At 30.4% G+C, this 16,568-nt stretch overlaps 2 protein-coding genes and 1 pseudogene across 3 annotated transcripts; 1 reads left to right on the top strand and 2 right to left on the bottom strand.

The window, feature by feature from the left end:
- The first annotated feature begins 6,650 nt into the window (after positions 1 to 6,650).
- LOC110644098 (hydroxyproline O-galactosyltransferase HPGT1) lies at positions 6,651 to 11,154 on the top strand. The gene is made up of 12 exons (XM_021796720.2): positions 6,651 to 6,988; positions 7,181 to 7,244; positions 7,521 to 7,570; positions 7,658 to 7,851; positions 8,586 to 8,649; positions 8,775 to 8,847; positions 9,158 to 9,281; positions 9,713 to 9,800; positions 9,916 to 9,966; positions 10,195 to 10,266; positions 10,356 to 10,468; positions 10,673 to 11,154. The coding sequence occupies exons 1-12, from the start codon at positions 6,879 to 6,881 to the stop codon at positions 10,693 to 10,695; spliced, it is 1,026 nt and encodes a 341-aa protein (XP_021652412.2). The 5' UTR covers positions 6,651 to 6,878; the 3' UTR covers positions 10,696 to 11,154.
- Positions 11,155 to 11,284: 130 nt separating this feature from the next.
- LOC110644105 (uncharacterized) lies at positions 11,285 to 13,758 on the bottom strand. Of its 2 annotated transcripts, none has more exons than XM_021796726.2 (5): positions 13,407 to 13,758; positions 12,981 to 13,033; positions 12,151 to 12,315; positions 11,703 to 11,804; positions 11,285 to 11,610 (listed from the first exon to the last, which is right to left on the bottom strand). In XM_021796726.2, the coding sequence occupies exons 1-5, from the start codon at positions 13,615 to 13,617 to the stop codon at positions 11,476 to 11,478; spliced, it is 666 nt and encodes a 221-aa protein (XP_021652418.2). In that variant the 5' UTR covers positions 13,618 to 13,758; the 3' UTR covers positions 11,285 to 11,475. The 2 variants fall into 2 exon arrangements, with proteins under 2 accessions (XP_021652418.2, XP_021652417.2); XM_021796725.2 differs by having other exon boundaries at positions 12,981 to 13,042; positions 13,407 to 13,750.
- Positions 13,759 to 14,048: 290 nt separating this feature from the next.
- LOC131175482 (uncharacterized) lies at positions 14,049 to 16,105 on the bottom strand (annotated as a pseudogene).
- Between the last annotated feature and the right edge of the window lie 463 nt (positions 16,106 to 16,568).

Here is a 16,568-nt window from a genome sequence, read left to right as displayed (position 1 = left end):
TATATTAAATTTAGTCAATTGACTATAAATGAAATAAACTTATATATCACAACCCGATTGTTAGGCTAAATCCATACTAAGACTTGAGTTAACAAAACTCATAGTAAGGTTAACTGCTTCTAAACCACACATAAAAACCATTAAGGTAGTCCGATTTTAAGAAAATAAATGGACAGAGTTCGATCATAAATTGAATTATTCAATAGGAAGTATTAACTCACCCGACATGTAAACAAATAATATCAATAATATGGGAAGCTCAGCTTAGCCTCACAATCCTCAAATCACATAAATCAACACTTAGGAGCTCAGCTCTCTCCATCATCAATAATGAATATTCATACAATCTCACATAATTAATATTACAACTCCATAACTAAGTTATTATAACCCAAATAAAAATACAACTATTGATCTATGCGAAGTTATCGATTTAAATAAAATACAATAAAAATAAATCAAAATATTTTATGTTTTCAACTTGCGGGGAAAGAAAGCAACTTAATCATAAATAAAGCCACCTGTCACATGAGAAAAAATAGTTGAACGGGGGTAAGCATTCGACTTAGAGAGTAAGATATTGATTTTAAATATAATTTCTATAACTATCTAAATCTAATATATTCATATTTATGAAATGCAACACGTTCATATAGTTCAAACAATTCAATTAATATTCGCACAAAAGATAATTTGGAATACGCAAGCATCCATGTATCACATTAATACATAGATGGGAGCTAATCCCCTATACTTGCTAGCGATGTCAACCAAAATTGGATTTTCGGCTAATAATCCAAGTGTGGGGGCCAGCGAGATCAACTCAAAGCTGTGCTCACGTAAGGATCAAGTCTTAGCGAGTCAAGCTCTAGCCGTGACTACTCGTCCTGCTCATATCTATATTCACACCATACTCACGCCAACATATACACAGAGCTCAAAGTTATCTTAAAACGATATCTACAAACAAATTCAATAACATATGCAGCAAATGAGCGGGCCAAGCATTTAACTATATAATTGAATGCATAAACGTATCTTGAATATAAATTAATAATATTAAAATTACAAATAAAATCAATATCAAACTCACAGATTATCCAAGTGTTACTGGGGTGGCTGAGAAGAAGAGGAAGATTGACTCGGATCACCTAAATAATTATATTCAATAAATTTATTAATAATAAATCAAAACAAAGAACTATATAGTCAAAAATACTCTAAATTTATGCCGAAAATTTAACAGAGTTTCTTCTATACTTAGGATTTACCCAACCTGCAAAACAACTCAACTAACAGTTCTCAATCCAAAAGGCCTCAAGCCACAACACAATAACAACACAATTCCTCTCTTTGGCCTGCAAAACCAGTCAATTCTCACATAAAATAATTATTTAAAAATTTGAGACATTACGTCATAGAATTAGTTATAATTATTAAAAAAATTAAAATGTTTTGTATTTTTTATTATTAAAGTTACGCCAACAATAATATATAAAACATCAATAATTTTGCCACGCTACTACTTATAAAGTATGGAAGGAAATTAAATTTAATTTTGAAGCAGTGAATACTTTGGATAAATAAAACTATAAGAAATTTTAAAAATAACTATAAAAATTACTCACCACTGAATTTTGTTTGTAATTTACCAATGATTTAAATATGTTTTTACTGAAGAAAAAAAGAAATAAAATTTAAACCAAATTATATCGACGAAATTACCGACTAATTACCAACGAACAATTTACTAACGATGCAATTTCGCACATAAAAGTGGCACTTAATATTGGCAACATTAACGATTAATTTGTATTTTATCTGTAATATTAAAAAGAAAATTCAAAAACTTGATAAATTTTAACTACGAAAATTTTTCATTGGTAATTACCAATGAACTCATTTTTTTAGGTAATTTTAAGAAGAAAATAAAAAATAAAATTTTAAAATAAATTACCTATAAAAAATTTTCATCAGTAATTACTAACGAACCGTATTTAGTTGGTAATATTAAGAAAAAATAGAAAAATTTAAAATAAATAATATACAAAAAATTTTCATTGGTAATTACCAATAAATTCATTTTTTATAGGTAATTTTAAGAATAAAATAAAAAATAAAATTTTAAAATTAATTACCTATGAAAATTTTTTATCTGTAATTACCAAAAAACTGCATTTTGTCTGTAATATTAAGAAAAAAAATAAAAAAAAATAAAAATAAATTACCTACAAAAATATTTCGTTGGTAATTGTCCACAAACTTGTTATTTATAATTAATATTAAGAATAAAATAAAAAATAAAATTTTAAAATAAATTACCTATAAAAATTTTTTATCGGTAATTATCAATTAACGCTATTTAATTGGTGATATTAAAAAAATTTAAAAAAAGCTTAATAACTTTTATCGATAATTATTAACAAATCATATTTAGTCAATAATATTAAAAAGAAAAAAAATAAAATAAATTACCTATCAAAATTTTTCATTGGTAATTACCATTAAACTTGTTTTTGGTAGATAATATTAATAAGAAAATAAAATTTTTAAAATAAATTATTTAAAAAATTTTCGTCAATAATTATCAAAGAACTTACTTTTTTAGGTAATATTAAGAAGAAAATAAAAAATAAAATTTTAAATTAAATTACTTACGAAAATTTTTCATCGGCAATTACCAATGAATCTTATTTAATTGGTAATATTAAAAAAATAAAATAAATTACTTATAAAAATTTTTCATTCGTAATTACCAATTAACTTATTTTTAGTCAATAAAAATTTTAAAATAAATTACCTATAAAAAATTTTTATTTGTAATTATCAACGAACCATTTTTAATTAGTAATATTAAGAAGAAAATAGAAAAAAAAATTATAAAGGCTTAAAAAATTTTAACTACGAAAATATTTTATTGATAATTACCAACAAATATTAATTTCGTCGAAAATTTATTAGTAAATCACAAAAAATATAAAATTCTCATGTCGTTTGTGAATAAATAAAAAATGTGTTAGTTTCTTAATAAAAGGAAAGTCACTTCCTAATCTATGGCAATTGTGATATAGATAATATGTGAGGCTTACTTTGAGCCCCATAAGTTATTTTTTTAAAGTTATTTAAATCTTAAAAAAATAAAAAATAATTTTACATTTAAATTAAAATAATTAATGAATAATATTTAATTTAAAAAAAATAATAACAATTTTAAAAAGGAAAAATAAATTTAAAAATAAATTAAATGAAAATTTTAAATTAAATTAAATTTAAAAGTTGAATTAAATTAAAATAAAATAAAATAAAAATATAGAATAAAAATTAGCTGCGAAAAGTTATCATTAATAATTACCTACGACAACTTATTGTCATCGATAATTACCTATGATAATTCATTATCGTCAATAATTGCTAATAAAAAGTATTGTCGGTAAATAGTTAGTAATTTTTCAACGTACAATCCCCTACGAAATTACCTATAAAAAAAAATCATAATTTACCTGGGAAATAATTTATTTTTAAATTTAGCGATAATATTTTTTTCATCAATAAAAATTATCTAAGCTAGAGTTTATGGATTAAAAAATTTAATCGATAATTTATCGATAATCCTAATTATTAACAAAATATAAGCATGTTTAGTAGATAATTTTCGTAACTATTTTTTTAATTTATTGTAATGTAAGGTGAAACCTACTTATTGACATTCATTCACTTAAAAATTAAAATTCATGTCACGTTAATAATATTGATTAAAAATTAAAAATTAAGATTAACACATGTATTGTTATAATATTTATTATTCAATAATAATAATAATAAATTATTATTATTTAAAATAAAAAATAACTTAATTTTAACTTAATTAACTAATTATTAATTATTATAATAATTTTCTTCAATATTATTATATTAATATTTAATTTTGTCTAAAATTCTCATTCTTAAGATACACATATCGTAATCTATGAAATGTCCTAAATTTATTAGGAAATTAAATTAATATAATAAATAAATAAATGTTAAAAAAATCATAAACGTAAACACTTCTTTTTTTACACGTGAATAATATAAATGCAAAATTTCTTGAAATTTAATTCAGAAAATGGCTTAATTGGGCATTACCATTTAAAAAATATTTTTCAAATTTTGTTTGAAATAAAAATATGAATGGCATGTTATTTTAAAATTAGATTTCTAATCTTTAAAATGAGATATGGTTCATAATTCTTGAATTTTATTTAATAGGTTTAATAATTTTTAAATTAAATTAAATGTTTTTATTAGTAATTAAGTCCAATATGCCCCATTTTAAATCTTTAGTTTGAATCACATCCTAAAATAAAAAATAAAAAAAAACTCAATAATCATTTATAACTATTGAGTTGCACTGTAGTCCTTTCAAGACTACATAATTTTCAACTCATTAAATATATTTGATAATTTATGATAAAAAAAATTATAATAATTTAATAATAAAAATTAATTATTTATCAAAATAAATTCAACAGTTAATAAGATTAAACAATTTTTAATTTTAAAATATATCAAAAATCTTAAAAAATAACTTTTTTTACCAAAATAAAAATTAATTACTTCCTTCGTTTAAGAAGACAAGTCATCCTTATTTCGTGAGTGAGAGAATATTAATTTCTCAACTGACATCAAATTTATTAGTGAAATTTTAATATAATACATTAGATCAGAAATAAAAATGAACCACATAATTTTAATAGAATTTTTATTTTTATATAACTTAAATATATGTATTCTTTATAATCAATGTAAAATCTCAAAGAATTAGTCAACTAAGCATGGCCTAGAGCAATCAGAGCACAATTTGTAACCATAGTGATAAAAGTTCCGTCTCCAATGCCAAAACAAATTCTCACTGATTAATTACAAAACTACTTAACGGTGTGCATTTGTAATCCTGCAATAAGGATAGATTTCCCTTTTTTTTTTTTTTTTTAATTAATCACTTGACATCATGATTTGCACCTGTAAATTGGATTAATACACGTTGAGGACCAATTTGACGTTCAGATAAAACCTTTTCATAAAAGATATTAGAAGTTTTTGTTTGGATGCTACTGAAGGAATCAAATTATTGATAATGCACTGATTGATGGTATGGTAATTGTGTGGTTTCCGATCAACGAAGGGTACCGAAAGAAATGACACTGAGATGCTGATGATGATGGTGTAGGAGAAGTGGAGCCCTTCAATTATTTGAATAAATGACAGAGCAGAGTTTGGTTTGGAATTCTCACTTCCAGCATCAGAAACCAGTCGGAAGGTCTTCTGCCCAATACCCATTATTAACTCTTACTTGTGAGTTGCTCATCAGTCATTAGATTTAGATCTACACTCCCATTTCATTTAAATGAATGGAATTTAATTGAATATTAATTATATATATATTATATATTGAATTTTTACTAATTATATTTCACGAATTTAATTTTATATAAAAATGAGTAGAACTAAATGTCTAGACTAAAATGTATAAAATATCACATGTTCTGGAATATAAATAATTAAAATTAAATTTAAAAAATTTGTTGATAATAATATTAAAATAACAATATATATATATATATATATATATATTTTTTTTTGTCTTGATTGTCATTAAAAATAGTAACGGTAAATGTTTGGTGTGTCAAGTGCTGAGTGATGAGCGAATGAGGAATAATTGTAAAACATGTCGGCCACCAAACCAGACAGAGCAGTAGAACATAGAATCAGGTGTCATTTCGGACTAACGAGTGGATGGTAAATAGCTGTATGATGTATTGTTTAATTATTCCTCAATAAGAGCGAGTAGACCTTTTGTCTGCTTCTAAATTGCTGAAAATGACCTTTTACAGCCAATGGGTTCACTAGTCCTGCTAAAAGATTAGCATTTGATATGGTGTCTCCGTACACTTTTCTCCATCATTTTATTTATAATTATTTATTATTTTAAAAATATTAAAATTTACCTTAGCACATCTCATCTCTCTGTTAATTAAATAAAATAAAAAATAATTTAATTAAATTAAAGTAGAAATATATCAAGTATCTTAAATAGTTATAGATGGTAATTAAAATATAAATTTATTTTAATATAAATTTATATAAATAATTAAATTATTTTATATATTAAAATAATTAATTATTTTAATATTATAATCTAATCATTTATATTTTCTCATTGAATTTTATAAATTTTCCAAAGAATTTTCAACTTATTAACTTGGGTTTCTTTCGACCTGGGCCTTGTGTGTGTTTAGGACTAGCTTCTTCTTTGGACCTGTTGTTCTGTAATTGGGCTATTTTGTTGGGTTTGACTCTGTAAGTACTGGACTCATAAATTCAAAAACAATACAATTTATTAATTAAAATTATGTTGGGTTATACAATTTAAAAGGATTTAAAGTTTTAAATTCTCATATTACTTTTTTGGTAATAATTTTATCATACCATTTAAATTATTATTATTATTATTATTATTATTTCTCCTTTAAAACCGTTGATTTTATTTCCCTGTTTGATATAAATGAGTTGGATATTTATTTAAATTTTAAAATTTATTTGATATTATCAACGCAAAAAAGGAAGAAAAAACTATTGAAAAAAAAATACAGAAAAAAAAAGTAATTAATATGGGCGGTGTCGTTTAAGGACGAAGAGCCCAAATAGACCAATACAAGAACTGCATCGACTTTGCAATGCCAGCGACTCACCCACTTCTCTTCTCTATCTGTCTCTGCTCTCTTCAGCCATAAGAATTTTTAATCCAAATCAAAGTCTGGGTTTTGTTTAACCGATTTTGATAGTCCCGTTGAATCCATTGGGAAGGGATTGAAGATCTAGTGGTAAAGAGTTAAAAGATGCATACCAGAGGTAGTCAAGGATCGAATAGCAGAGTGTATGGATCAAGAATATCAACTTTATTGTTCTCAATGTTCGCTACTTTCGCTTCCATTTATGTCGCTGGCAGGTTATTTGCTTCTCTAAGTTATCACATGCTCGCTTTTTTTTTTTATGGGAATTATTTTTCCTCTTCTTTTGGTCCTAAACAATGTTGGATCCGGTCTTTTTTTGCCCCTTTAATCGTGTTGATGGTTTAACTAGTTTGGGATTAAGGCTTAGTTGTTGTTGTAATCGTGTTGATGGTTTGATGTGGGAATAGGTTATGGCAAGATTCGGAGAACAGGGTTTATTTGATTAAAGAGCTCGACAGGATAACTGGACAGGTGGGTGTTCAATTTTTGTTTTTATATATGGCTATGTGGTTTTTCGTTTGAGTTGGAATTTTACTTACCATGTGGGTTTCTTTCTAGTGTTAAATTATAAGGAAAAATCAGTTTATCATGTTCACCTGTGATATAGACTAATACAATTTTGGGTACGATATGGAAAAATACTCAAGCTGGATGCTTAATAATCTCTCATGTTTCGTTGCTTGTTTATTTTGTTTAGCTGAGCTACATTCATAAAAATGACCATGTGAACTGGTTTTTAAATTTTAGGGACAATCCGCTATATCTGTGGATGATACATTGAAAATAATAGCCTGCAGGTAATGTAATTATTGGTATTTTCGCATTAATGAACAATTCCTACCTTTTCTTTTTCATGATTTATTGATGTGATGGCTTCTTCTTAGGGAGCAACAGAAAAAGTTATCAGCCCTTGAGATGGAATTGGCTACAGCTAAACAGGAGGGTTTTACTTCAAACTTCTTGTCACAGAATGATGGGACAAATTCAAAGAAAAGACATCTAGTAGTGATAGGAATACTGACAAGGTTTGGCAGAATGAACAATAGGAATGCAATCCGTAAAGCATGGATGGGAACTGGTAGGGTACCAAATATTCCTATAATTTCATTCTTCTTAGTTCCTTGAATGTCTGTTTGTTTTAGGTTGAAATAACAAATTCATCATTCCATTTACTTGATGACATTATTCTTTGAAGTACCCAGATTGCCATTTACTTGATGACATCATTCTTTAAGTACTCAGATTGCCTAACATATTAAGGTGGATCACTATATGTGCATTATTTTGGAAGCATCTAAATGGTGATAAAAGTAGTCCTTTCCTTGGTATAGTGATTAGGGGTACATTACCGAATACGGATTCTTCCAGAAATGGACCAAATGGTGCACAAAGTTTGAAAAGTACTGCATTTATAGATGATGTGGGCTACATCTGGCAGCAAAAGGGGAAGCTTCAGTAGTGAGAACTTAAAAACTGATTCACAAGGAACTGATAGATGCCCCCATAAGAATTAAAGCTTAGCATACTCTCTGGAAAGTAATTGCTCAGATGCCTTTACTCATAGTAAAAAAACGTGCATTAAATATTGTCATTGAATTATTCAATTGATCTTTGTCTTGTTGAAACTAGTAGTTTCTTTGCTTTGATATACCAACCTGAATGTCATGCATTTGTTGCACTTCATTCTCGTTAATTTAATTTATTTTGTGTGCCTAATTCTTTGTATGGAGCATGCAGTGTTCTAGAAGTAAGCAGTTTTCTCTTTTTGTGTATTGTTTTTGGAGGATCAAAGCCAACCCTTCATCCTTTCAGGTATAACCTTGAAGAAAATGGAGAATGAGAAAGGCATAGTTTCACGTTTTGTCATTGGAAGAAGGTAACTAAGCTTGCTTGTGCACTTGATGCATTATTGTTGTCATTTTGATATGTGCTTCTTCTATTATCATTCTTCTTTTGTGGTTTGTGCTCAAAGTATTGACAGTTGACCTTGTTCTCATGCAGTGCAAATCGTGGGGACAATTTGGACAGGGAAATTGACAATGAAAATAAGCATGCTAATGACTTCTTAATTCTCGTATGTTCATAAATCAGTAATGATTTCGAAAAAAATAACATTAGCTATTTCTATTTTTTGTCCTTGCTAATTTTACAAATCCTATGGATAGTACTTTTGAATTAATGGCAATGATGGAGCATTGAAGGCCTGTTACAGGGTGCCAAATCACACTTGTAGGTGAATTATTAAACAGAGAAAGCGAGATATAAAATATGATTAAAAAAATAAATAAAAGACAGAGAAGCATAAAGTGGAAAGTGGGATGTGGAAGCAACCTTTTATTATAAAAGCTCGATTATGTGCTCATTATAGACCTCTTTGTTAACAGGATAACCATGTGGAGGCAAATGAGGGATTTCCAAATAAGGCTAAACTATTTTTTGCTCATGCTGTGGATAAATGGGATGCTGAGTTCTATGCTAAAGTCAATGACAATATATATGTTAATATTGGTTAGTATCATTGTTGGATTATTTGCAGTCTTCACTGTTGGCAAGCTTGCCAAATTATACTAGTTCTTTTCTTATCGGGTTCATTTGGAATAAGTAACTTGTGAAGAAAAAAATGCAGAAGTATTCTCACACAATCATGCATGAATTCTATTTCTTTTAAAATGATTTTTTTTTTAAATTAAAAAGAATTGAATTCTTTTGGTCCAAACATGAGAATTAGTCAAAAATAAATAAATTGAATTGAATTCTTACAAAGTTCTCCATTCCAAACAAGGGGATTGAGATATTAGGGATTTTAATTAGGGCTCCTGCTTAGCAGTACTAATATATTCTTTAGTCCTTTGGACCTTGTAAATTTAGGAAAACTTTTTTGACATTAATGTGGATGTGAGTATGCCTTCTCATCATTATCGATTTCTTTTTCTTTGCAGATGCTCTTGGAGCTACACTGGCAACTCAATTGGACAAGCCTCGTGTTTATATTGGTTGTATGAAATCAGGCGCAGTTTTCTCTGAACTGTGAGTTTCTCCTATGAAAAATCCTAAAAATAAATTTCTAGGAAGATAGATTTGGATATGAAATTGAATATCTTTTACTTTATTTTTCTCATACTTGTCTGATGGAATTTGGCAGTAGTCATAAATGGTATGAACCAGATTGGTGGAAGTTTGGAGATAAGAAATCGTAAGTTAATAGCAGACCAATTTAATTTTCTACTGATATAATATTATTTGTTTATGTCATGTGTTTTGATAATCATAAATTGCACATGATAAAGCTAAAACATTTAGGAAGACGAAGGTTTTCTGTTCTTTGTTCTTTTTTAGGTTCTAATATTCTTTCCCTCGTGAATCACAATCATCTTTTTAAATGGAAAATTAGTGGTTTTTTTTTTTTTTTTTTACTGAACAGGTACTTTCGCCATGCTTCAGGTGAGATGTATGTCATATCACGAGCTTTAGCTAAATTTGTATCCATAAACAGGTAAATTCTTCACTCATCTGGTGTGTCAGTTTCATAACTTATGATACTTATGTTTTGAAGTTCTAAGTACTGATTTGCGGAGTGTTCAGATCTCTTCTTCGAACCTATGCACATGATGATGTGAGTGCTGGATCCTGGTTTATTGGGCTTGACGTCAAACATGTAGATGAAGGGAGGCTTTGCTGCTCATCTTGGTCATCAGGTTTGTTTCTTTTCTTTTTCTTCTTCTGCACGCATGCAGACTCATTGTTACACACAATGTGGCGTTTCTGAGGTCAGAAGCCCAATAGGATGCATCATGCCTTCAAAGAATTATAGGTGACCGTATTTCAGGATAAATAAAAGCCCATTTATTGAATTTCACTGACCAGTTGATGAGGTAGTTGACCATTTTTCCCCCTTTCAGGAGCTATTTGTGCAGGTGTTTGATTTGATTTGCTTCCAGTTTCTGAGAATCAAATAGAAAATATACTGTGATTACTCTTAAAATGGTGGGAATTTGCTGATGTTTCATCAAAGAATGTGCTACTATCATTTAGAAAATTGGTTAACCACAAAGGAGATTTGAGAATCTACACAAACTGGAGGCAGGCATGTTTTATCAAATCATACATCGACCCGACATGGTGCGACTGTTCATGTGATATAACATATATGTTAATTCTTTCATTTGTGGGAATAGAGCTTGACATCTGATTCTCGAGTGAGTGAGTCCCCTCAGTTGTAAGAGATTATTAATATCCTGTGAAGCAATTATGTGATGGCATCTTACAATTTCTACCTGTTGTGAGTGTACCGCCAAATGTATGTAGATAGGACCTGTTTCTCCCTCTTTGGCATTTCGACTACTGAGATGATCATTTAAGAAGGCATTTGTTTTCTTGTCAAGGGAATTGAATGCTAAACAATGATTTTTTTTTCCCCAGCATTTTGGTAATTGAACCTGTGATGTCGCTAAAGCTAAAATGCAAAATATTGAAAACGAGAGCAGCCCATACAAAGTTGTCCGTATCAACCATTGTTGCACCAAAACAGAAATAACTGATGCATAAATTTTGGGGGGATGTTTACAATTAAAGTAATATTACATGTAAGCAAAATGTAAATGCAAGCCTGTTCCACATAATTTTACAATGAGAATAAAACCAGACTACACTCGTATAGTATATACCACCACTTTGACAATTCAGCCATGCGCTTCCAATATGTTCAGGATGAGGTGTTAAGAAAACGTGCCAATGCCTTTTGTGTGTCATTGTCATACATGAGTAAAGCTTCAACTACATTGCTCGTTTCAAATCCCATTTCTCTTAAAAGGTTGTAGCCATTGACAAATTCTTGAACCTTTAAGTAAAAGGATATAAAGGCATTAATCAATGTGCAGAAACAATAAAGCTTTCTATTGACCTCAAAACAATAAAGCTTAAAGAGAATACCTTAGTTGGATTGTCCCCATAGTTAGCAACAGCATGAGGAACAGCTTCACAGTTGAGTCCTGATGAAATGTATTTTCTCACTACAGGGTCTACAGCTGAACCCTGCATTTGCATTTGGCAAAATATTGTTCATTTCAGAACTCACTGGTTGAAAGATAAGAGTTATGAACTGATCATGCGTAAAGATTTGTTTCCTTAAAAACAAGAAATCAGTCAATAATCAGCTATGGTTATAAAAACATGACAGCAATTACATAAAATCAAGAAGTTCTCGAGTGATTGGTCTCATCACATAACAAAGCACCCAAAGATGCATGCTTGGATGACATGCCATCACCCAAAACCGGAGCCTAAAAATGCTCCCAATGTGTTTCATCCCCAATCCCGATCTTCATCCTCATAGTAACTTTATACAAACCAACCAAATTGAAAAACACAAACAACATACCAATGAGGAAGTTGATTCTGTTGTTTTAGATGGAAGATTTTCCAGCCCAAACTTGCTCCAGTTCAGGCTTTCCTTCTCTGCTTCAGCTAAAATTTTTCGCTCAAGCTCAAAATCAAAATGGAAGCTGCTCCGTGGAATATCTCCCACTTGTGGTGACAACTGAGGCTACAACAAGAGCAATTATAGATAGCTGAAATCAGGTTGGGCAAAATACCATATAACTAAAGACCAAGTGACCCAAAAAAGCCTACTTGACCATGTACTCAGCTATCATAACAACAAAAATATGCGGCCAACAAATCCAACAGAAAATAAGTTCAATTTTATTATTGAAATTGAGTCCCAAAAACGATAAAAAGAATTAGAGAGATTACTATAATATTATCATCCCTATGTATACAAGATGGTAATAGGATCACATCTCAACTTTGTGAAACAGTAAGAGGCAGACGACAGAGGGATCAAAAAAAGCAAAGTAGGGCTAACAAAAGAGGGAACTGCAGCATTGTATGTATGCACTATATATCTGAAAACACAAACGCACAACACATACACAACCATACAACCTTTTTGTTAATTTTCCACCTTGACATCACTCGGACCATAAAAATTAGAAAACTTATGAGAAATAAAAATAAGTAGTGAGGCATGCATAGAGTAGGTTATCTATGCCTAGACCACAATCCACATACCCACAAAAGACTAATGACAAATGGTTGGTGCAAAGCATGACAAATTAATAATCATAACAGCTTAAAGCTAAATGCTCATATTACCAGAAAATTCTTTGAAATTGAAAAAAAATATATATGCAAAGAATCAAATCATACCGGAGGAGTGATCCGATACTCTGGCTTTACAGCAACTCGAATGCCTAATCCTGCTGCAAACGCTATGCACTTAATCACTCATTCGATTTTAGCCAAATTAAAAAGTTAAACAAACATGCCATTGCCAACCATCTTTTGAAAAACAAATAGCCGTAAACCCTCTAGTAATCGCTGTGATCTCAATCAAAGAAAAAGCTAATTAACACATAATTATCCTTTCATCAATCGATGATTTGTTCTTTAAGTTCGGGAAATTTCCTTTTTGAGCATATGTAAGTTGAAAATTCAAACAAAAATTGAAACATAAAATGAAAAAACAAAAAAAACACAGCGTTTAGGTTCGATAATTCAAATGACCAAGGCTGACTCCGAGCATTCTGCAGCAATGTATAGAGAAAATATAAGAACTAGTTTAGATCGACTTACAAGAAGAGTGCGAAGGAGCGGAAGTTTGGTGATATGAGGAGTGGCGGCCAGCAGGAGGCACTGCCGTGTGGCCCTGTTGACCGATTCTCGGATACAGAGACTGTCCGTACATAGGGTGGCTAGACGGCGCCGATGACGAAGAAGAAGCCCTGTAGATAGGAATTTGTTTATCGTACGGTGAGGCCGCCCTGTTCCTAAAATCGTAATCCATAGATTTTGCAATAAGGGAAGAATAGCGAACGGAAAGGAAGGTAGAAAGAAAGGAAACTTGTTCGTGACAGTTTCTGTTTGGGAGAAGAACGCGTTTGGGCTTAACAACAAGGCCAGCGGATTGAATTTTCCTTATCTGGACCAAATTTATATCTCATTCACCAAAAAAAAAATTTTTTTTCTCAAAAAGAAAAAAAAATGCAATATTTATCCAGTATGATTAGTCTTGTTATAGTCCCTTTCTTATCCATCAAGATTCGATCATATCAATCATTATGAGATAATTATTTATTTTAAATATATTAAATAAAAAAAATACACCTTTAAAATATTATAAAATGTAATTTAATTTTAGCGTGCATAAATTAACTTAAAAATACTTTAATGTATATTATTATTATTATTATTATTAATGTTGCAATATTTTAAGTTTTATTTTACACGAACAAAATAATTTTCATAGTGAATTTGCCAAAATGCGTTCCAATGTCTGTCAAAAGTAAAACCGCTGCAAACCTGACTCAGGATTCTGATGGCAACTCGTTGCAACACTGCTGCAGAGTCACCAAATTGTTCCCACCAAAGCCCTACAATATGTCAGCAGTGAGTTTCCAAACCAGCACAAAACTTGATCCATCTCACGCAAGATTTAGGTTATGACATATAAGAACAACAGATCTCTTCCAAGTAGGGGCAGCACAAAACTACTCCGGAAGTGAGGACTATTCACATACAGGGTCATATACAATGCACTTGACTTGATAATTTCAATGATATTCTGAAAGATGACATTTGAAAACAGGCAGCATACTTCATACAAATAGACACACACACGGCAATACACAATCATACACATACCAGGTGCCACTGTGTCTTGTGCCTCCATAGCTAAATTGCAACCAAGCATCCCGCTTGTCCCCGTGAAAATAAAAATCTGATTGGTGATGTCACGTCTCATTTTAGGAGTATGAAGCAGCTTCTCAATAACTTTGCAAAAAAATCTTCTTTTAACAGATACAAGAATTTTTTCTCAGGATTATACTGGACACCCGGGTTCAAAAACGCAGTTGCTGAATGGAGCTGATCTCGTCACCTTTTGTCTACTATGTTTAAAAAAAGTCTTGCATTTGCTCTCATCCATTATGCAACAACTAACAAGTCCTCATTGATTCTTTGGGCCTGCTAATTAACTCATATATAACCCCACAGCAGGTTTACCACCATCTTCCCTCAACACTTTGGGAAACGGCTCAGAGATGGCCATGCTTTCTTGAACTGCTCTCCAGAAATCGACCATCCTGAACAATGGTAATACAAGCCATGTTTTGTGGTTTATTTGCATATGATAAGTTTGTAGGATACTCGTTGCTACTGAATATTAGCTTCAACCTTGATCTTTGCTTCAACATTGATTGCAGTGATCGAAAATTGGATAGAGAATTTGTGATGCGCCAGTCCTGATTAAGTTCTGTCCTCCAGTAAATTTCTTCATCAGGTCAAGCATCGAGGCATTATTGTATATAAATTTTGATAGTGTTTGAGCTTGCAAGATTCATCTGTTGACATCAACTTAAGAGAACTCCTCCAAAATTAAATTCAGACATTGCAAAGCAGGGGGAGACACAAAAATGGTTCCATAGTTCTGCAGTATATGGTTGGCAATACCAGTATAGTTGAAACTACTATGATTACCTGGACAACATTTTCATCACCAAAGTCTTGAATAACAGAATCAAATAAATCAGCAAGGCACTTGGTATTCTTAAAGTATGATGATGCATCTACAGACATGTGAAAAAAGTTCCCGGAGGGCGAGGAAACAAAAAAAGTTAATCAAAGCTCTATTTTGATGTCAGTCACATGTGTCAACAAGGAAAGTTCAGCATGTGGCAGCCCACTCTTTCTCAATATCTTTCAATTGCAAGCTCACTTCAAACTTGATCCTTTCCAACCATGTAGTCTATAATATTTCTGCTAAAGAGCCCATAATCCTGAACCACATTTTCCTATTGAATCAATCATTAGGTGATATGGCAAGGAAGGCACAACACTAAAGTCCAACTTATTCTCAAAAAATAAAAATGTAACACTTCTTTCAGCATTTCCTTGGTTACTTAAGGAGGAAGAGGTCATTGATGTAACAGTTGGATAAAATTTAGCAACTAGAGATACTGCCTCCACACCAGCAAGTGGTTTACTCACAAATATATTTCCAGGAGATTTGGCTTCTGCAGGCTTTTGCTTTTTAGGTTCTTTAATGTCCTTCTTCGATAATATTGTGGTCCTTACCCTGTGAGTGATCATCTGTCACCTTGTTGCGAGGATTTACGCCTTTACTTGGAAGGCGGAACAAAAGAAGTTTCAATCTATACTAACGCCACCATCCAAAACTCTCACACAAAATTTGCACTCACCTTGTTTCCAACTAATTTCTCAGCATATTCCCAACAAACATCTTCTTCTTTAACCACTGAAAATAGATTACCATACAATCAACATATTTATTTGCTAACACTTGCCTTGTTTGCTCTCTTGCTAATCTCACATTAACACACATTACAGAAGATAGTAAACTAAATATTCATAAACAGGAGGTATTAACCTTTTAATAAGGAGAAAAAGATAAAATTTAAATGTTTATTTCATAAAAAATTAAGAAAAGACTTGGAGCAATCAACTGCTGCCAAATCAATAGAGTTGTATATAATGATCTTGTACAAAATTTACATTAAACTATAATATCAAACAAAAAAGGAAAGGGAAAAAAATTAAGCATTAATTATAACACAATAATAAGATTGAACTTACTGACTATCTAGATACTGTTTTGTGGTTTTGCACGTTGACCTATAGGATGGGTAAAATAATACATTAATCAGAAGCTGAACTACTGTAGAAGCATGTGAATGTGTGCTTCTGCCAGTGGAACATTTGTTTATACATATTCCAGAA

Source organism: Hevea brasiliensis, chromosome 17 (genome assembly GCF_030052815.1).
Source record: "Hevea brasiliensis isolate MT/VB/25A 57/8 chromosome 17, ASM3005281v1, whole genome shotgun sequence".
Classification (NCBI taxonomy): Eukaryota; Viridiplantae; Streptophyta; class Magnoliopsida; order Malpighiales; family Euphorbiaceae; genus Hevea; species Hevea brasiliensis.
The sequence above is the reverse complement of the archived record's forward strand: the minus strand, read 5'-3'. Positions and strand labels throughout refer to the sequence as shown.

Coding starts and splice junctions, on each gene's coding strand:
- LOC110644105 (XM_021796725.2), bottom strand. CDS start 13,617: ATGGATTACGATTTTAGGAACAGGGCGGCCTCACCGTACGATAAACAA. Junction 13,043..13,406: donor CGCTCCTTCGCACTCTTCTT/GTAAGTCGATCT, acceptor TTAAGTGCATAG/CGTTTGCAGCAGGATTAGGC. Junction 11,805..12,150: donor CAGAATCAACTTCCTCATTG/GTATGTTGTTTG, acceptor ATGCAAATGCAG/GGTTCAGCTGTAGACCCTGT.
- LOC110644098 (XM_021796720.2), top strand. CDS start 6,879: ATGCATACCAGAGGTAGTCAAGGATCGAATAGCAGAGTGTATGGATCA. Junction 7,245..7,520: donor TCGACAGGATAACTGGACAG/GTGGGTGTTCAA, acceptor TTTAAATTTTAG/GGACAATCCGCTATATCTGT. Junction 9,282..9,712: donor CAATATATATGTTAATATTG/GTTAGTATCATT, acceptor TTTTCTTTGCAG/ATGCTCTTGGAGCTACACTG.